The 20676-nt window shown below is 33.5% G+C and overlaps 1 protein-coding gene across 1 annotated transcript in view; it reads right to left on the bottom strand.

Annotated features, from left to right (window-relative positions):
* Positions 1 to 687: 687 nt before the first annotated feature.
* Positions 688 to 20676, bottom strand: part of LOC131935583 (uncharacterized) — a 23830-nt gene continuing 3841 nt past the window's right edge. The window contains exons 3-17 of the mRNA XM_059292068.1: positions 20513 to 20574; positions 20301 to 20398; positions 17916 to 18014; positions 17586 to 17743; positions 17320 to 17375; positions 17036 to 17133; positions 13851 to 13937; positions 13078 to 13241; positions 11901 to 11956; positions 10855 to 10952; positions 10563 to 10640; positions 3934 to 4086; positions 2524 to 2551; positions 2116 to 2150; positions 688 to 1982 (exon numbers count right to left, since the gene is read on the bottom strand). Of these exons, the coding sequence (XP_059148051.1) occupies positions 688 to 1982; positions 2116 to 2150; positions 2524 to 2551; positions 3934 to 4086; positions 10563 to 10640; positions 10855 to 10952; positions 11901 to 11956; positions 13078 to 13241; positions 13851 to 13937; positions 17036 to 17133; positions 17320 to 17375; positions 17586 to 17743; positions 17916 to 18014; positions 20301 to 20398; positions 20513 to 20574 (2565 nt within the window). The remainder of the gene's footprint in view (positions 1983 to 2115; positions 2151 to 2523; positions 2552 to 3933; positions 4087 to 10562; positions 10641 to 10854; positions 10953 to 11900; positions 11957 to 13077; positions 13242 to 13850; positions 13938 to 17035; positions 17134 to 17319; positions 17376 to 17585; positions 17744 to 17915; positions 18015 to 20300; positions 20399 to 20512; positions 20575 to 20676) is intronic.

The raw sequence follows: 20676 nt of genomic DNA, 5'->3' as shown, positions 1-20676 counted from the left end.
GATTGTAAAACATTTCATTCCATTTCAATATCTTAGACACTAACCCAATTTCTAATTTATCAATGCTAAATTCCTACAAAAATATCATGTTTTTATTTTATTTTAATTTTTGTTATTTTGTAAGCATCAGTTGAATTTAAAAAAATTAAAATACAGCAGTATCATCATTATTAAAGTTGTAAAACAGCATAAGGAAATAATAAAGTAATAATTAAGAATATGAGTAATCATCTAATTTAGACATAGCAACAAATATTTATCGATATTGATCAGATAATATTATGGCTAATAACTAACCGTTGATAACGGTAGAACAAACTATAAACACTATAATGGCTACGAGTAGAAATAATGAACGTTAGCATGCACAATATACAAATGAAGAGGCAGATAATTTAATTTTACAATCAGTTACATGATTATTTTTAATTTTTAATTTAACAATTCAAAATAAGGATCAAATAAAAATATCAAATCAAACAACTCTACTAATTTCTCTATTTTATTTACACTAATGATTTTTCTATTAAATTGATTCCACTGGGCTAGAAAAAAAATGAATTGATAATTTAACATCATGTATACCAGCTAGTTAAATTTCATTTGTCAGCAATTGAGATTATCCTCTGAAGTCTAATACTTTGTTTGCAATGTGTCGCGATTTATCTTTAACATACTTTGAGAAGTTTAGCTGTCGTTTGCAGTACTGTTTGTTTCTTGTTGCGGCAACCTAAGGTCAACATCAATATTTTTACTACAAATTGAATCGTCGATAGCATGTGCTACATCCCAAGTATGGTATCCATAAGCAATTGGCAGTGAGGGGTCATCAGGGTCGATGGGATATATATAACTTTGGTCATCAGCATCTACTTTGTTTATTATCAAATTATCCATTGGATCGCGTTTATTCATGTCGTCCTTAGTACTTTTTATTTCTTGTTGTGTTAATCCAAGATCAGCATGGATATTTTTAATGCCAATAGCATCGCCCTTAGCATGTGCTCCATCCCAAGTATGGTATCCATAAGCAATTGGCAGTGAGGTGTCATCGGGGTCGATGGGATATATATAACTTTCGTCATTAGCATAGTGTTTTTCAGTCGTAAATGTATCCGAATAGTTTCCATTATCAATGACATTCATAACGTTAACTGTATCAAGTTTACATCTATCCTCGCGTGTGTTATCGTCAAAGCTTTGTTCAAGTGGTGTAAGAAATCTGTCACTATTTCCGTATTTATTCTCTTTCTTTGTTTCATTTACGTTTTGTTTTTTGTTACCTGAGTCATTTACAGCCACTGTTTGATCAAACGAATGATTCAAAGTCTGGAAGTTGATGAAAACAACCGGCTCTAATGGAATATGATACTCATCGTTGCCTCCGTTAGTGTTATCAACAAGTGTACTTGTGTGATTGTGATCAGAAAACGGAAAATATTCGTTTTCTTCTGCGGGGTAAATATAATTACTCGTAGAATCGTAGGGATTAACACCAAGCTGTTGTTTTTCTGCCTTGATTCCTGTTGGGAGTATGGGCGCATCCATTCGTTTTTTGAATTCTTGTTGTCGTGAGTTTAATTTAGTATTTATTATCTTAGACAGTTCAAGCGTACTGTGTTCAATCGATTTATCGCCAGTTTTTACCGAGGGTCCAGCATCGCTTTCATCAGTATTTGTTTTATTTTTCAAATGACTTTTAAAGCTGGATGTATTCAAACAACTTGTAATGTCTTGAGAAGAGGGCCGATGTTCACGTATAGGAACAAGTCCTAACTCGATGTACTGACACTGTTGTGGACGACACGGCAATGGTGGTACGCTGACTTGTCCATCTCCAGGTTCTGGACATTTTAGGTTTAAGTTAACCATGCACTCCGCGTTTCTGTCCAAGTTAAGGTCATAATCATGGTTTTGATCTCCTTCAGAATGTGTATAAAACTCGTTCACGGTTTCATCAAGAGTTTCATAATCATCTTCAACTGTTCAAATAAACATATTTATAAATGTTTTGAAAAATGTAATTTTAAAAACACTAAATCTAATTTTGTATATATAGGTCTCATTAATTAGAATTCAAAAAACCATTTAAAACAAAGTATAAATTGTATATACTTTCGTTGGTTGTAGTGATTGCAGTTGCGAAGTTTCTGTAAACATAAACAAGAAAAACACAAGCTCTTAAAATTTTAACAACAACAATTATTGATTTGTTTAATGACATACTTATTGCTCTTTACACTAAACATGGCGCCCATCTTTATAATTAAAAGCTGTTTTTTATGTATTAATAAAATTTGCTATACATACAAAATATTGCAATTGATGTAGAAAACATTTGATTGGTCATTACTGATATATGTATTTCTTTAATTGCATTTTCTTTTCAAAATGAGAGAGGGCTGGCCAGAGCATATATAAAAATTATGTGTAAATTAAAAAAATACTCGACGTAATGGATATATACACTAGCTTGTTCACCGTGTTTTATTGTGTCGAAACTTTAGGTAAATAAACTCTTACCTTTGATTTAAGACCCGCATCTTCAAAACTAAAATAAACAACAGAGAATGTACTGTAATGAGCTTATGGTGTATGGTTTTATAATAGATTATTAAAAACTTAAAAACCCGATTAACAAAGTTATTTTCGTTAAAAAAAACGTTTTAGAAAGTGTATTCACTTTATAAGAGAGTTAGGTACATTTTAGCACTTGAATCATTTTACGTTACTGATATAATCTTTTTTTTTTTTAAATGGTTGCAACTATGATAGTCGATAGCTGGTGAAATCAAACTTATCTAAGACTAATCTGTTGACTTCAAGTTGAAGAAAAAAAGAACACATAGAAAGAAAAGCAGGCAGATATCAGAGAAAAGCGGCCATTTATCACATTACATGATACTACGTAATACATACACATGATGAATAAAATCTGCTCAAACATTATAGTTATTATATTGGGAACTAGCGTGCCCGTCCCCGAGCGTTGTCGCGGTCTGACGGCTAGTCACAGTATAGCCCTGGGCAAATCGCACCCTGCCGGGGCGCATGCAGACGCAACTGATTCAATTTTGTGAACGATTATAATACTAAATCTTATCCATACTCTATCACCATTTTTAAAACGTACTTATGGCCCATATCACACAAGGGCTAGTACTGTGCGCCGAATCGCATCATATCGGGGCGTCGGCAGACTCGCCTGATTAAGTTTAGTGAACGACTATAAAGCTCCATCTTATCCATAGTCTATCACACTGTTTAAAACAAAAGTCGGCGCCATTGCGCTCACTGGAAAGCTCATGGCGCCTAATCGCACCATGCAAGGGCACAGAAGAACGCGCCTGATTCAATATAGTCAACAATTATTGTTGCCAATCGTGTATTAGGTGTATAGCCTTTATTTAATACGAACGCTCGCGCCATAATGCTCACATGGAAGCCCGGGCGCCGGCGGCTGTGCCTGTTATATTTTTAACGCTGAATAAAGTAGTACCCTTTACCCGCTAGGATGCTCTATTAATGGATAACAAGTGCTAAGTGTATTTACAAAAAATCGTGCTAAGATAGCCGCTTTGGAATCGTGTATTGACAAAAATTCCACCCTCCGGGACGTCGCCTTTAAGAAATTTGTTCAAAAACGTTCTCAGAAGTATGATAATTAACTCGGTAAAATTTTATGACACTCAAATAAACAGTGTCGAACCGCATTCGAGTTGATTTTTATTTTTATATACCATATATAGATAAAAGTTGTACCTTCCGGGGCGTCGCCCTTGCGAAATAAAAACATATGTTTTTGCAGAAACCTCCCCTGGTGTATTCTCAACAACTTTCGGATGAAAGGTTTAGTAATGCCTAAAAGACAAACAGACAGACCGGCTTGCTATAAGAATAAGAGCCGTATTCATTTATTAAAAGCAACATTACCTCTTCGCGAATAGCAAATATAGCTCATAATTAGCGCAGCGACAATGACGATAGAAACTGTGACTGTCAAGCCGATTTCGATTGTATTTTTTCCAACTGTGTCTAATGTTCCATTTCTTACTGTTGTATTTTTAAGGTAGGTGTCTATTGGATCTGAAATATGTAGAGATTAATAAACGTATACAATTGATATTTGTGACTTCCGCACAAGGTATATACTTTCGGATCATCTTCAGTATATCACATTTAACCACAACTGCTTCCTTACAACACCAACTAGATCCCTCCACTCCCATTTTCCGTACTAGCTCACACTTGTCAACTCAAATTGGGTTTAAGCTTTCAGTGGATTGAAACTGTACATAAAATTACTCTCTGAATGTAACAACGACTCCCTGACTAGTTAGATCTGCCTTAGCGGCCACCTACACAACCACAATCAAAAATTTCTAGCAAACTTCAGGCATATTAATTAAACCAATGACCATTGCTCCCCGCCCCCTCCCCCCATCAGTGCATTTTTCAACAAACACTGCTTTTTTTTCTTACAGAAACATTTACCGTGTCTTTGTTGAATGTATATTTTTATTAGACAATAAGGTCAACTTCTACAAAATAAATTGATATTTCACATTCGTTGGTAATAATAAAACATTATGTTTGTTGAATTCTAGATCCAACTAACTTACAAGACTTGAATTGTTTTCAGAAAACAGGTGATTTTTATACACATCCAGTGAATCAAAATATCTTTTTAATTACAACCTCGTGTTTTAGGGAACATAGTTAGAAATTTCCTGACTATTAAATAGCGCATACACTATTATAATTTAAATCTATAATTTAATTTCTTTTTACCAAACTGTTAAATCATAAATTTATTTAAAGACGTTAAAAAAGTTCAGAACAATGACTTTAGTTATAGTGACGTCACATGATTTATTAACTTTTTACAAATAACATGGTGTCTTCCATGGAAGGTCATGTTGCCCATTTAAAAGTTTAATGCATTATAAAACTTTAGCTTCTGTATATGCGGATCTTTTTAACACAGTACAAATTTGTACCAATGTCCTGTTCAAGCTTAACCTTGTAGATGAGAAACATGGATGGAATTATTTTGGTCTTGTTGCTACTTTTGAGCTTTCTAGTACAGGAGAAGGCGATTGAAATAAAGCTTTTTTAAAGTCTATGTTTCCAATAAACGAAAAAGCAGCTTCTTGGCGTGCCATAGAAAATTCTAGTTTGATTTGAAACTGAACTCTAGAACTATATTAAAGACACATCCCCCATTTGTTTATGTCATGATTGCCTAGGCCTAGTCACAACTTTAGTTCAGCTGTTCAACATTAACCAAACAATTTGAATTCATGAATATGCTACTCTAACATTTTAATATTCAAAATATTATCTACTTTCTATCTCTGACGTAAGTCGTGGTTTTAATTAATAAGGTGATAGATAAAAAGAAAATAAAAGACCAAAACTCGGACCAAATCTAGGGGATCAATTTCCCTTTAAACCGAAACCGTTTCGTTATATTTGTATATTTTATTAGACTACCAGTTATTCTTGAAAAACCGTGACGTCATGATTGTTTGTCGATTTTTATCTTTTCCCTTCCCTTTCCACTGTAACACTTCTACGCAAAAAGCCAGACGTCACACCTCAGACGACATGTGTTTTTTTTTAAAACGCATATTTCGGCAGAGCATGAGTCTGACCACACTATCCCTTCATATGCTGAGTAGTCATTATCATTCAAATTTAAAAAAAAAAAAAATTGAAAAAAAAAAATTGACATTGACGTGATGTGTCTCGAACCCGTACGCATGGTAACTACTACACTATCTCAGCTACCTAGGCACTTCCGATGAGATGCAGAATTAGTGGGGTACTTTACTTAGATCTAGAGTCAGCGTAAGAAACTTGAGTTACGCGAATAGGCCCTATTATTTCAAATTAAATATTTTCCAAATTAGCCATTACCATTGCTAAACAAACAAAGCTTTTTATAAAACTTTTAAGGCCTAAAATAGTTTAGTATATATACTCATTATTGGAATAAATTCTAGATCTAGGTAGAGTTAAATATAGATCTAGATCTAGAATCTACGGCTGACTAAAGTCTAGTTTTTACCGTAGCTCTAAACTCTAAAATCAATATAGATAAAACCCTTTCATTCTTGAATTAGATGATCATTGAAGCTGTTGGAATCTAATATAATAATCATTAAAAAAGTTTAAAAAACCCACGTTTTCTGATTGAACTAAAAAGTAGAAAATAAATACTATACATCACAATAATGCAAGCGATCACTCTACTATAAGCGATGAAAAACGTGGGGCGCCTAAGTAAAAGTTATATTACTATTGATTAGATAATACTATTGACTTTTATTAGGGAGCTTGTAGAGGGTCAACAGTATTAGAAACTGTAAGAAAATCACGGCGCCCCACGTTTTTCATCGCTATTTATTCAACTACTAAGCTTGTTTAAATAAACATAAAACTAACCTTGATATCGGCATTACACGGAGCATCTCTTACATTCTCCTTAGTCGAAACTCCCTAGCTTGCATACCATAACAACCGGTTCCTATCGCAAAACACCGTAATGATGTTTTTAATATTATTTCATCATGACGCCCCTACCTACCTACCTACCTACCTACCTACCTACCTACCTACCTACCTACCTACCTACCTACCTACCTACCTACCTACCTACCTACCTACCTACCTACCTACCTACCTACCTACCTACCTACCTACCTACCTACCTACCTACCTACCTACCTACCTACCTACCTACCTACCTACCTACCTACCTACCTACCTACCTACCTACCTACCTACCTACCTACCTACCTACCTACCTACCTACCTACCTACCTACCTACCTACCTACCTACCTACCTACCTACCTACCTACCTACCTACCTACCTACCTACCTACCTACCTACCTACCTACCTACCTACCTACCTACCTACCTACCTACCTACCTACCTACCTACCTACCTACCTACCTACCTACCTACCTACCTACCTACCTACCTACCTACCTACCTACCTACCTACCTACCTACCTACCTACCTACCTACCTACCTACCTACCTACCTACCTACCTACCTACCTACCTACCTACCTACCTACCTACCTACCTACCTACCTACCTACCTACCTACCTACCTACCTACCTACCTACCTACCTACCTACCTACCTACCTACCTACCTACCTACCTACCTACCTACCTACCTACCTACCTACCTACCTACCTACCTACCTACCTACCTACCTACCTACCTACCTACCTACCTACCTACCTACCTACCTACCTACCTACCTACCTACCTACCTACCTACCTACCTACCTACCTACCTACCTACCTACCTACCTACCTACCTACCTACCTACCTACCTACCTACCTACCTACCTACCTACCTACCTACCTACCTACCTACCTACCTACCTACCTACCTACCTACCTACCTACCTACCTACCTACCTACCTACCTACCTACCTACCTACCTACCTACCTACCTACCTACCTACCTACCTACCTACCTACCTACCTACCTACCTACCTACCTACCTACCTACCTACCTACCTACCTACCTACCTACCTACCTACCTACCTACCTACCTACCTACCTACCTACCTACCTACCTACCTACCTACCTACCTACCTACCTACCTACCTACCTACCTACCTACCTACCTACCTACCTACCTACCTACCTACCTACCTACCTACCTACCTACCTACCTACCTACCTACCTACCTACCTACCTACCTACCTACCTACCTACCTACCTACCTACCTACCTACCTACCTACCTACCTACCTACCTACCTACCTACCTACCTACCTACCTACCTACCTACCTACCTACCTACCTACCTACCTACCTACCTACCTACCTACCTACCTACCTACCTACCTACCTACCTACCTACCTACCTACCTACCTACCTACCTACCTACCTACCTACCTACCTACCTACCTACCTACCTACCTACCTACCTACCTACCTACCTACCTACCTACCTACCTACCTACCTACCTACCTACCTACCTACCTACCTACCTACCTACCTACCTACCTACCTACCTACCTACCTACCTACCTACCTACCTACCTACCTACCTACCTACCTACCTACCTACCTACCTACCTACCTACCTACCTACCTACCTACCTACCTACCTACCTACCTACCTACCTACCTACCTACCTACCTACCTACCTACCTACCTACCTACCTACCTACCTACCTACCTACCTACTACCTACCTACTTACCTACCTAACCTACATACCTACCTACCTACCTACCTACCTACCTACCTAGCTAGCTACCTACCAAGCTACCTACCTACCTACTTACTTACTTACCGTCCTACCTACCTACTTACCTACCTACCTACCTACCTACCTACCTACCTACCTACCTACCTACCTACCTACCTACCTACCTACCTACCTACCTACCTACCTACCAACCTACCTACCTACCTACCTACCTACCTACCTACCTACCTACCTACCTACCTACCTACCTACCTACCTACCTACCTACCTACCTACCTACCTATCTACCTGCCTACCAGCCTACCAGCACACCTGCCTACCTGCCTCCCTGCCTACTTGCCTACCTGCCTACCTGCCTGCCTGTCTGCCTGCCTGCCTGCCTGCCTACCTACCTACCTACCACTGTTACATACTAAAATCTATTTCTGAATCAGTATATATGTATAGTTGTATATGTATTTACAACCATCATCTAAAAACTGACGCTATGTTCACTCTGAGTTGGTTTTCCCCAACCGGCCCCCTTCCCCGTACTTCACCACCTAAAACGGGACACAACATTAATGTCACACCTAGGTATACGCTGGGTAAGATAGACCTAAAGTGACCGGACAGCGGTAAATGAAGTTGAACGCCCCCCAGCCAACCCAGCCAACTGATCTGTTAGTACATTTGGGAAAAACGCGTAATGGGGTACCAAAGTACCTAACCGCCCGAATAATAGCTTTTGAAACAGGTAAAACTCTTTAAGTATTATTTTATTTTTGCAATTACCAGTAAAGAGATGTGTGTGCAATACAGTGATCCAACCCATACCGTATTTTTATTTTAGAAAATTATCTTTAAGGAATACAAAAACAATAGCTAATTTAGAAAATGTGTATTCTGATCTGTAAGAACAATGTTTGAGTTACATGTATGCTATTATTTAAAATGATCCAGTTATTAAATTTAGGTTTAATATAAACCGGGAGTGATCTCCCCTAAACTTTCTCGAATATTCTTATATAACTTGGAATGTAGACATGATTTTTAATTACTTAAACTTTTAAAAATAGAATAGAATCTCATAGAAAAAAACATTGCGCACCAAACAAACGCCGAAACAAAATGTGCATAATAGTGCGCAATATTATTAGTACTTTAAAAATTTACATTAGTTTTTTGAGAAATCGGAAGTAGCGTAAATTACTACTTCCGGTCAACGGAAATTACTCAAAATTTAACAGAAGGTAGAGAATTAGATCTTTTACTTACATGTGAAATTTCATTTATCTATCTGAAATAGTACTCAAGTTATAGGCTTTTGAAAAATTCAAAGTAGAAAAAGTACCACTTCCGGTTGTCGGAAATCGCTCAAAAGTTGATACGGATCTACGATTTTGATATAATACTTATATATGAAATTTCATCAACCTAGCTGTAACGGTACTCAAGTTATCGTGTTTACACACAGACACACAGACACACACACACACACACACACAGACATACGGACAACCGTATCAGTGAGGTGTAAAATGTCGAGATTTGTAAAAATCTCGATTTTTTTTTTGCACGATTACAATACTTTCTCTATACTACGTATATACGAGAAAGTAATACAAATCGAAAAGCGTGGTTTTATACCAAATCTGATTTTAAAAACTTACATTATGCTGTAAGATTTTACCATTTATGATGACAATATATTTAATTTTGATTGTAGACAACACATTTTTGTAAAAACAAATAAAATAAAGTTTTTTACTACATACTAAAGAAATTAGTGATATGTTTTGACATTTACAATTACATTTGTAGAAATATTCATATTTATATTAAGAGAGTGATTATTTCCCCCAGTTCGTTTGTCTTTAATATTCTAGGATTCATTATATTAAATTGTTTTTTTACAATAATTACAAAACAGATTGTGTTACGTTCATTGTATCTTTTTTAAAAAAATTTAGAATGATAAATTGTTTTATTTTGTCGGCCAACATTGTTTACTTATTTCTTCAGAGTACTTTCAATTTATTTTACATCATACCGAAGCAAAGACATACAGCTAGTACATATATATATATATATATATATATATATATATATATATATATATATATATATATATATATATATATATATATATATATACATATATATATATATACATATATATATATACATATATATATATATATATATATATATATATATATATATATATATATATATATATATATATATATATATATATATATATATATACATATACACACCCATAGTTAGCTATGATTATTTATTTCTATGCAGTAATTACCATTTAGTGTAATGTCTTGCGACTTTTTCTTGCAGAGCGATGCTTTTAATGTTGCACAAGGAAAGTCATGCCATTTATCTGTTGTACAGTATTAATGAATTTAATTGTTAACAATTTCTTTAAAGCCAAAGATCTTTTTCTAGTAAAAAAATTACTTTATGTATGCTACACAAACACAATATGAAATGATAATGACATTTAAAATGTAATTATCCAGTACTACACATCATAATAATTTTATAAATAACGGTTGTAAAACCTTAAAAGAAAATATTAAAAACTCTACAATTACCTATGTACTTTGCATGCACACAATGTTCTCTGCTTTCTACATCAAGAGGTTGGTTTTTATCCCAGTTTGTGAAATTCGCAAAATCACCGTTTGGCCATCTAAATGAACATAAAATAAGCATGGTTTGTTTCTTTTTGGATTAAAGGTTACTTACAATCACGTGTGATTTATTTATATGTGTTTTTTTTGTGATTGGAACTTAGGACTTTTTGTTCTTAATTTTATTGTTGGAAGGGATTCCTTAAAACACAATTCATTATTATGTGTCAACTGGTTATGCGCCACATATGCAGTGCAGAGGCGTAGCGACCGTTCCCGGGGACAAACTTTCGTTTTGCACCCCCCCCCCACTCGAACTTTTGATTTGCACCCCCCTCCCTAAAACTTTCGAATTGCACCCCCCTCGAACTTTTGACTTGCACCCCCCCCCCTAAACTTTCGATTTGCACCCCTCCTCCTCGAAATTTTGATTTGCACCCCCCCCTCTCTCAAACTTTAAATTTGTTTTTCCAACCCATTTTGGCGCCCCCCTCTAAGGTCGGCGCCCGGGGACATATGTCCCCCCCCCGCTCCCCTCGCTACGCCTCTGATGCCATGGACTCCGAATTCAGCTTGCTTTTCTTTTTAAATTTGCTTCCATAGCCTTTTTCCAACCAAGAACAAACTACAAGGCAGCAGTAGTTTGATTTTGGAGTTGTCTCTGCTAGAAGAGTTGCTGTCCCCAGCTAACGAGCCTCATCTGCACGGGGTCTCGGACAATTTTTCGTAAATTAATTGTGTACTGTTCCAGCTTTAAAACTTTACATGTTTTGTTACGTCTTGATAAATTGCTTTATATTTCATGTGACGTCACTGTCGTTTCCTGTGAACCTTTTTATTTTCCTTGTTTTTTTTTTCCGGACAGACATACTGAAGAGCGAAACTATTACAGTAGTTATGATATCTTTAAATAGAAAACTACTTGAATGATGAGGTGCTTTCATGCATATCAGGTTAAGTCTCTACTCTCTAATTATGTATGGTTCTATGTTTTTTTCTATCCGTACTTCCAACTGGATTCTTTGTTTTCTCTAAGTAATCCAATCCAAACACTCTCGTTGACCTGTTTGGTAAACAAAGCATTAGATGTATTAAAGATTAAAGTATGTAATACATAAAAGAGTTTAATTTTTGTAATATAATACATGGCAAATATTAATTCAAGCATAAAACACAGGCTCATTTATCCTCTATTTTAGAACATAATGTAGATTTAAAACTAGATTATAAAAAATAAATACATTATTTTTTAAAATTTGGAATTGGATAATAGAATCACGTCTATCACGAGTAAAAGAATAAAGCGTAACATATTGTACCGTGTTACTTATATTGATCATATTCACAGCAATCATGTAAGGTTTGATTATAAATTACAAATCTGATACACAATTATGTTACGAAAAGTTTAAAAAATCTCTAATTATTACAAAAACTCAAGTTTGTTTTTATTTTAATTTTTTTTGTTTGTCTGTTTGGTTACAAGAGAGAATCTGCACTCTGTGTAGAGATGTAACATAAATATTAGGTAGAGAACAATGTTCTTTTTAACCAAACTGTTAATCACAAATTAATTTAAAGACGTTAATTAATTTATTGATATTTTCATTGGTAGATTAACCACTTTAATTATAAAAGTTCAGAATAATGACTTTACTTATAGTAACGTAACATGATTTATTTTTTTATAACAATAATGGCGGCTTCCATCGAAGATTTTGGTGCCCATTCAAACGTTTAACGCATTATAAAGCTAATATTCTGTTGGCTATAGCTTTAAGGATACGACCGTTTGCTATTTTTATTAGGTTTCAATACTATTATCAATTTTCAACAGTTCTTCTAATTTGAGTATACAATACATTTCTCAAGATCTAGATCTAGAGTCTAGAGATCAGCTGTCGGACGAAGAGAAAGTTAGTCCTAGATCTGGAGTCTAAAATTATTTAGTTAAAATTATAAAAACCATTATAAAATTAAAAAAATTATGTAAATATCGCACATTGAGTCATTAGTAGCGTAGTCATTAGAACTTGTGATTCTTACATATTACAAGTAAAGTGTCAAAGACCTTTTTACCGGTTGAATTGCAGTATCTCAATGCTTATTATCAGAAACACGGTACATTTTTATTTAACAGTAGACACATGTATTAAGTTATCGCTTTTCAAAAAATTCACCTACTTTCTGTTTTAGAAACTCCATCTCCTTGTGTGACTCTATGCTAACCAGTTCAGCCCTGCATTTTGAACAGCTGTTATTTGCCCCTACCCATTGTCGCTTTTTATTATTATAAAAATAATAGTTGTCTTCAAAGTTCCACATGAATGATTCTTTACATTCTGCATCTTTAATCGAGTTATTTTTTATAAAGTTTCAAATGCAAGTAAATGAATGAACGAATGAACGAATGAATGAATGAACGAATGAATGAATGAATGAATGGATGAATGAATAAACGAATGAACGAATGAATGAATGAGTGAGTGAGTGAGTGAGTGAGTGAGTGAGTGAGTGAGTGAGTGAGTGAGTGAGTGAGTGAGTGAGTGAGTGAGTGAGTGAGTGAGTGAGTGAGTGAGTGAGTGAGTGAGTGAGTGAGTGAGTGAGTGAGTGAGTGAGTGAGTGAGTGAGTGAGTGAGTGAGTGAGTGAGTGAGTGAGTGAGTGAGTGAGTGAGTGAGTGAGTGAGTGAGTGAGTGAGTGAGTGAGTGAGTGAGTGAGTAAATGAATGAATTAATGAATGAATGAATTAATGAAGAATTAATGAATTTTAATGAATAAATTAATGAATAAATTGAATGAATTAATGAATTAATGAATTAATGAATTAATTAATGAATTAGTTAATTAATTAAACAATTAATTTCATATATATATATATATATATATATATATATATATATATATATATATATATATATATATATATATATATATATTTACAATTACAATTACATACTGAATTCTTCTGGGCAATTCGGCTTATTCCTTCGAACCTTGCAGACATACTTTTTACTTTCATAGCAGTAGTAATTCTCCCAGCGATCTATCAAACATTATAGCATTTTGTTTATATTACCAAGTAAAGCTGGACTGATCTCCAATTAAACTTTTCGCATATTTCTATAAAGCAGTAATGGGGACGGCACTGAAAATCTTATCGGGATTTAGACATTTTTTTTTCATGAATTTTTTTAAAAACCTACATTCTAAAAGTAAAATTTTATCGAATAGATGACAAAATTACGAACTGTTTGAACGCAATAAGTGTTTGTATAATAAAGCGTTAAATTAGTACTTTTTAAAGGAAACATTTATTTCTTTTCTTTTTTTGAGAAATTGGAAATATCATAGAGCACTACTTCCGTTCTCCAAAAGTCACTTAAAATCTCCCATAATAAAGAGAATGAGTAATTATACCTATAGGTTAAAGTTGGTCTAATTAACTTAAACGGTATTTAAATTATCACTATTTAAAAACTTGAAATATAGCAAAGTATCACTTAGGATTTCAGAAGCCAATTGAAAAATTGAGAATAATCAAAGACTATGAACTTATAAATATGAAATTTCGCCTACTTTTTGAAACTGTATACAAGTTAGAAAGTTTTCACAAAAATACAGTAAAATACAACTTATAGGTACCGAGAATTGTCTAAAAATTTATACATAAACATATAAGTTTATAAAACTGCATAAAATATAATACTTTTATAAAAAAATTTCGTACCAAAATTATTGGGTTTTGAGAAACCGGAAGTAAAGAAAGTACTGATAGAAGTTATTGTGTTTACAGACAGACAGACACGGACAGAATTGTTAAGCCAATTTTTAACGACTCGAAAACACTTAAGAAGTATTAATTTTTTTTAGCCCAATTAAAATAAGTCCCCTACACGCCGTATGTGATGAAGTAATGAGTTGTAAAACGGTGAAAACTGCCAAAATTTTCATGTGATTTTTGTGCAAGATTACAATATATACACAATAAGTTCAAATATACACTCATATCTATATGAATGAACAAATGAACGAATGAACGAATGAACGAATAAACAAATTAAACAAATAAACGAATAAATGTTTAATGAATTTTATATATATATATATATATATATATATATATATATATATATATATATATATATATATATATATACATGTATATATATATATATATATATATATATATATATATATATTTATATATAGTAACTGTATGTCATTGCTTTGCTATGATATAAATTAAATTGAAATTAGTACTCTTAGAAAATAAGAAAAAACACACAATGTGGGCCGACAAATTAAAACAATTAATCACTCTAAATAAAAACATACAAAATTGACACACAATACAACCAAAAACAATCAACGCAAAACAATATGTTTTTTTTTATCCTGGTAAGCATTTTTTAAAGCCTTGTAAAGCCTTTTTTAAACGAACTTAGGTGCCATAGAGCTCGCAGGGGAGCCCGGGGCGCTTCGGGTCGTGCAATCTACCCTATGCCGGCGGCTGCGCCTGTTGAATTTTTAACGCTGAATATAGTAGTACCCCTTACCCGCTATGCAGGACGCACGATTAACGGATGCAAAGTGCTAACATAGCCGCTCTGGAACTCTGGGCGCCAAATTGTGTATTGAATGATATCCCACCCTCCTGGGCGTCACCCATATCAAATGTTAATGATTTTGTTCATAGAAACCTTTTTCTGAGTATTCTCATTGACTCCCGAAATGTTTATAGCTCTCATAAAAACGGTGCCGAACCGCATCCGACTTTCATTTTAACACGTTTTTAACACGTTTTTCTTAACTCAGCTTCGCGTTTGTTTGGTTGTTTGGTTGTTTGGATGTTTGTTGTTAAAATTGACATCGAAAATTAGCCCACTTCTGATTGCTCTAGAGACCTGAAATTTGGCATGCATGCTACTTTCGCCTAACAATTTCAGATGCAATCATAAAAACTAGCAATTAGTGACCGTAATTAGCTTAATTTAATTACGCCCCAAGGACCATAAAATTGAGGACATGATTTCTAAAGATACCGACAAGACTTGAGGCCTATTGACACAGTTACTTCGGCCCCAATCGATGTGAGCGCGCTGGCCGTGATCGTATAGTGGTTAGTACTTCGCGCTGTGGCCGCGACAACCCAGGTTCGAATCCTGGTCGCTCAAGATTTTTAGTCCGTGTATTTATAAACACTTAGTCAAGTCATACTTAATCAAGTCATTGGATAAAGTAGAAAATAAACTATATAAAAAACTTTTTTTAAAAACCACGTTTTTCATGTGTAGCAACGGACTAAAAAGGAGAAAATAAAATACTTAAAAAAAACTTTTTAAAAAACCACGTTTTTCTTGTGGACAAAAAAGTAGAAAATAACTATTTACATACATTTGATGACAAAAAACGTTGGTCGGGCAGATGGGTCGGGAAATTTGATGGTGAACGTACCCACGTTTTTTGTCATCAAATGTATGTAAATAGTTATTTTCTACTTTTTAGTCCACAAGAAAAACGTGGTTTTTTTAAAAGTTTTTTTAAGTATTTTATTTAATATTCCGTGTATACAGAAAAAACGCACCCTACCCGGGCGACACCTTTGCGAAGTTTGAAAAAAAAGATATTTTAACTGAAACATGCCTTAGGTGTTCTCCCCAAAGTTTATGGCGATCGGATGAACGGTGTGAAACCGCCATCGTCTTTTATTTTTATATACCATATATTGAGAAAAAAAAACAAATAGCGCCTTGTCGGGATGCCACACCTGAGAAATTGAAATTTTGTTTCGCAGAAACCTCCAAGGAGATTTCTCAACAACGTCTCAAAGTTTCGAGTCGATCGGATGAGAGGTGCGGTAATGCATAAATGACAGACAAACACACACACAGACACACAGACATTGCTTTATACATACATACATACATACATACATACATACATACATACATATAAATATATATATATATATATATATATATATATATATATATATATATATATATATATATATATATATATATATATATATATATATGTATGTGTGTGTGTGTGTGCGTGTGCGTGTGTGTTTGTGTGTGAAAACATATACGTGTACGCATTTTTACACTTTTGTTAGAAAAAAAAAGTAATTATTCTAACACAAGTTATTGGCCAGACCACAGTGTTTTCCATAAAAAGAATTTCCTGGCTCGCCGACATCCCAACGTGCTAGATTTCTGTTTCCTCCATCTTCCCAACTGTGATAGGTGGAAGAATGATAAAAGTTATGATATTATGATTTTGTTTCACTTTGATACAGTCAACTACAATATTTTATTGTACACAATACCTATCCTATCATAAGTAATTAAAACAATACAACAATTTATTTTGTTAATACCGCTGATGATGGGAAAAAATCAAGATACATGCATCTTACTTACACCCAGCTTTTATTTACAATATTTTTGGATAATCCTATCCACACTACTTGTACATTCTGTTTAAAAAAAATAGCTTAATATTGAATATAATAATATAGTTTTATCTTACTAAAGGAATTTTGATACATGTATAATATATATAGGCATATATATATATATATATATATATATATATATATATATATATATATATATATATATATATATATATATATATATATATATATATATATATTCATTATATATACAAATGTAACATAAAGTACCTTTGTTTTTAAGAAATCGATCTCCTCTTGACTTTCCAACGAAGCAAGATTAGCGTCCAAACTTAAACAAAAGTTCTTCGAATCGGTCCATGTTTTTTCTTCATTTACTACAAGGTAGCAGTGTTCATTAAAATACAACCACCGCCTATCTGGACATTCTGAAAAACATATGATTCAAATGTAATTATATATATATATATATAGCTGCAAATTGTTTTTTCCGAAATTTAAAAATAAATTTGCTAAATTAGTAGATAAATAAAGTATTTTTAAAAATCTCTCAACTATAGAGCTCTTAAATTGTACCAGAGTATTTTTTGGTTTACATACTTGTATCTGAGGTGCTGATTGCAGTAATATGCTTAATTAAGAACTTTATTTTGCACAATGAAGATTTAAGTAATTCACAATTTAATGGAAGCCATTTTCCTAAGAGAAAATTGAAAATAGTTTTAACATAAGTAGATTATCAATTCATTAAAATATAAACTATTTCGTACCCTGAAAATATATTAAAGAACTTCGAAATAGAAATTTCAAATTTGCATTTTAATGGTATGAGAGTGAATTCCAGTAGCGTACGCAGGGGGGGGGGGGGGAGCAGGGGGAGGGCCGACCCCCCGTCTGGCCATTTTCAGCAAGTGGCGCCTTTTTGGAAACTTTTTAAACTCAAAGTTTTAAACAATGATATTTGTTAAAAAATATTTTTGGTCGGCACATCTATGTAAATCACAAGATTTCTTTTCATGCAGCAATTAAGCATTATTGTACAAGTCTAGTAGTGTCTACGTTTACAACACGTATTAACAGCTGCATCAGTTTGCCATTCTAAAAATAACCATTACGATGCATTGCAATGTTTAAAAAACCTCTCCGGGTAGTACAACTTGGCAAGAGAGGTGTTAAGTTTAAGGCAACTGTATAATGTATTTGCTTACGAATAATTGAATTAGAAAATGTTATACATAAAACTTCACACATAATTTCTTAATATATTATACAATTTGAATCGTGTGATTAATTTTTAAAAAATTACAATACAGAAACAAATACAACTGATGTGGCACCTCTATTTAAGTTTACTTATGAGCAAACTGCGTAGTGGCAACAACGTCATCACGATGAAGTAGTAGTATTCTTACAGTTCGAGCGATAGTGATTACGATTACAAATTATATGAAAGAGTTACAACCCCCCCTCCCCCATAGACCCCTCTGTAAAAAAAATATTGTCATAATACCAATGCTACTTATTTAAATCTATTTCTGTAATATATATGTGTGCAATATATATTTGTGTAATATATATGTATGTTTAGAACAGTCATCTAAAAACTTATGCTATGTTCACTCTGAGTTGGTTGTCTCCCCCCCCCCCACACACACCTCACCACCACAATTGTGTAGAGCGACATTAATGTCACACATAGGTATACACTGGGTTTGATAATTGACCTAAAGTGATCGGACAGTGGTGAATGAAGTTGAACCCACAGCCCCCCCCCCCCAACCCACCCCGAACTGATCTGTTAAGTACATGTAGAAAAACGCGTAATGATGTACCAAAGTACCATGCCGCCAGAAAATTAGCTTTTTAAACGTAAAACTCTGTGAATATTGTTTTTGCAATTGCCAGTAAAAAGGTTTGAGATCAATACAGTGATCTAACTCATAGCTATCACTATATTAAAAAATGATCTGTAAAGAACACAAAAAAGTAGCAGTTAATTAAAAATATATGATCTAAACTAAAAAACCGATATTTAGTTAAATATAGGCTGTTATTCCTGATGTTTTTCTATCATATCGAAAAGCGTGCTTTTATACCAACTCTGATTTTAAAAACTTTTATTATGTTGTAATACTTTAGCATTTATGATGGACGATATATTAAATTATGATTATAGACAAAAACATTTTGTAAAAACGAATAGTGTTTAAACAATTAGATTATATTCTAAAGTAATTAATTATTTGTTTTGACATTTATAATTAAATGTGCAGATATATACATATTTATATTAAGAGAGTATATATTTCCCCTATATCACTTGTCTTAAATAATTTCCAGGAATTATTATGTAAACAAATGTGTTTAAAAGAATTACAAAACAGATTGTGTTACGTTCATTGTTTTTGGTTGTAGTGTGTGTAGATTTTTTGTTGTTGTTTAGATTGATGCAATTTTTGTTTTGTCGGCCTATATTGTGTGTTTTTTTCTTATTTCTTCAGAGTGCTACTTTCAATTTATTTTACATCATAGCGAAGTAATGACATACAGCTGGTAATTATATATATATATATATATATATATATATATATATATATATATATATATATATATATATATATATATATGTATATATATTACAAATATATAGAACGTGTTAAAAATTCGGCGCCTTTTTTTGCTCTTTTTCGCTCCCCCTACAACGAAAACCTAGATACGCCTCTAGTGAATTCATATAGAATTCTCAGATATTAAAGGCGGCTGGGCATGGAACTGATCAAACGATGCCTCTTTATTCAGATGAGAAAAAATAAAATCATTGTGTCTGATTTATTCATGTCTGATCCGGAACATAAATGTATAAAATAAATTTAGCTTTTTTTAAGTAAATTATTCTTTCGTCGCATTTACATTTAAAGACTAAAGATAATGAACTAAACATATGAGCTGTTAAAAAAACATGCAATAAAGAAGTTAATTAATGACCTGTATAGTTTAAAGCTACACAAATATCGCCACACAAAAATCTTGTTGAACTGAAATCTTCCCAGTTAGTAAACAAAATTCTGTTCCCGTCCAACCGTCTAAATAAACACAAATAAAATGTATTATTAAAGATAATTAATTAAATTAATTTTAATACATTCAAAATATAGCATCCGAGAAAAGTTTCAGGTTTTAAACTGTAAATAACTTACTTCCAATTTACTTCATCTCTAGGTTTATAGATACCGATCCAAATATCTGTTCTGTTATTTAGCTTGAAAGAAATAACATGACATATCTTAAATCACCTGTGTTTATGATAACAGTTCATGTATTGAAATAGTACGTTTATTTTATCAGACGATCGTATATATAT

This window comes from Physella acuta, unplaced genomic scaffold, assembly GCF_028476545.2.
Source record: "Physella acuta isolate Inbredline_101_S28 unplaced genomic scaffold, ASM2847654v3 ptg000149l, whole genome shotgun sequence".
Classification (NCBI taxonomy): Eukaryota; Metazoa; Mollusca; class Gastropoda; family Physidae; genus Physella; species Physella acuta.
The sequence above is the reverse complement of the archived record's forward strand: the minus strand, read 5'-3'. Positions and strand labels throughout refer to the sequence as shown.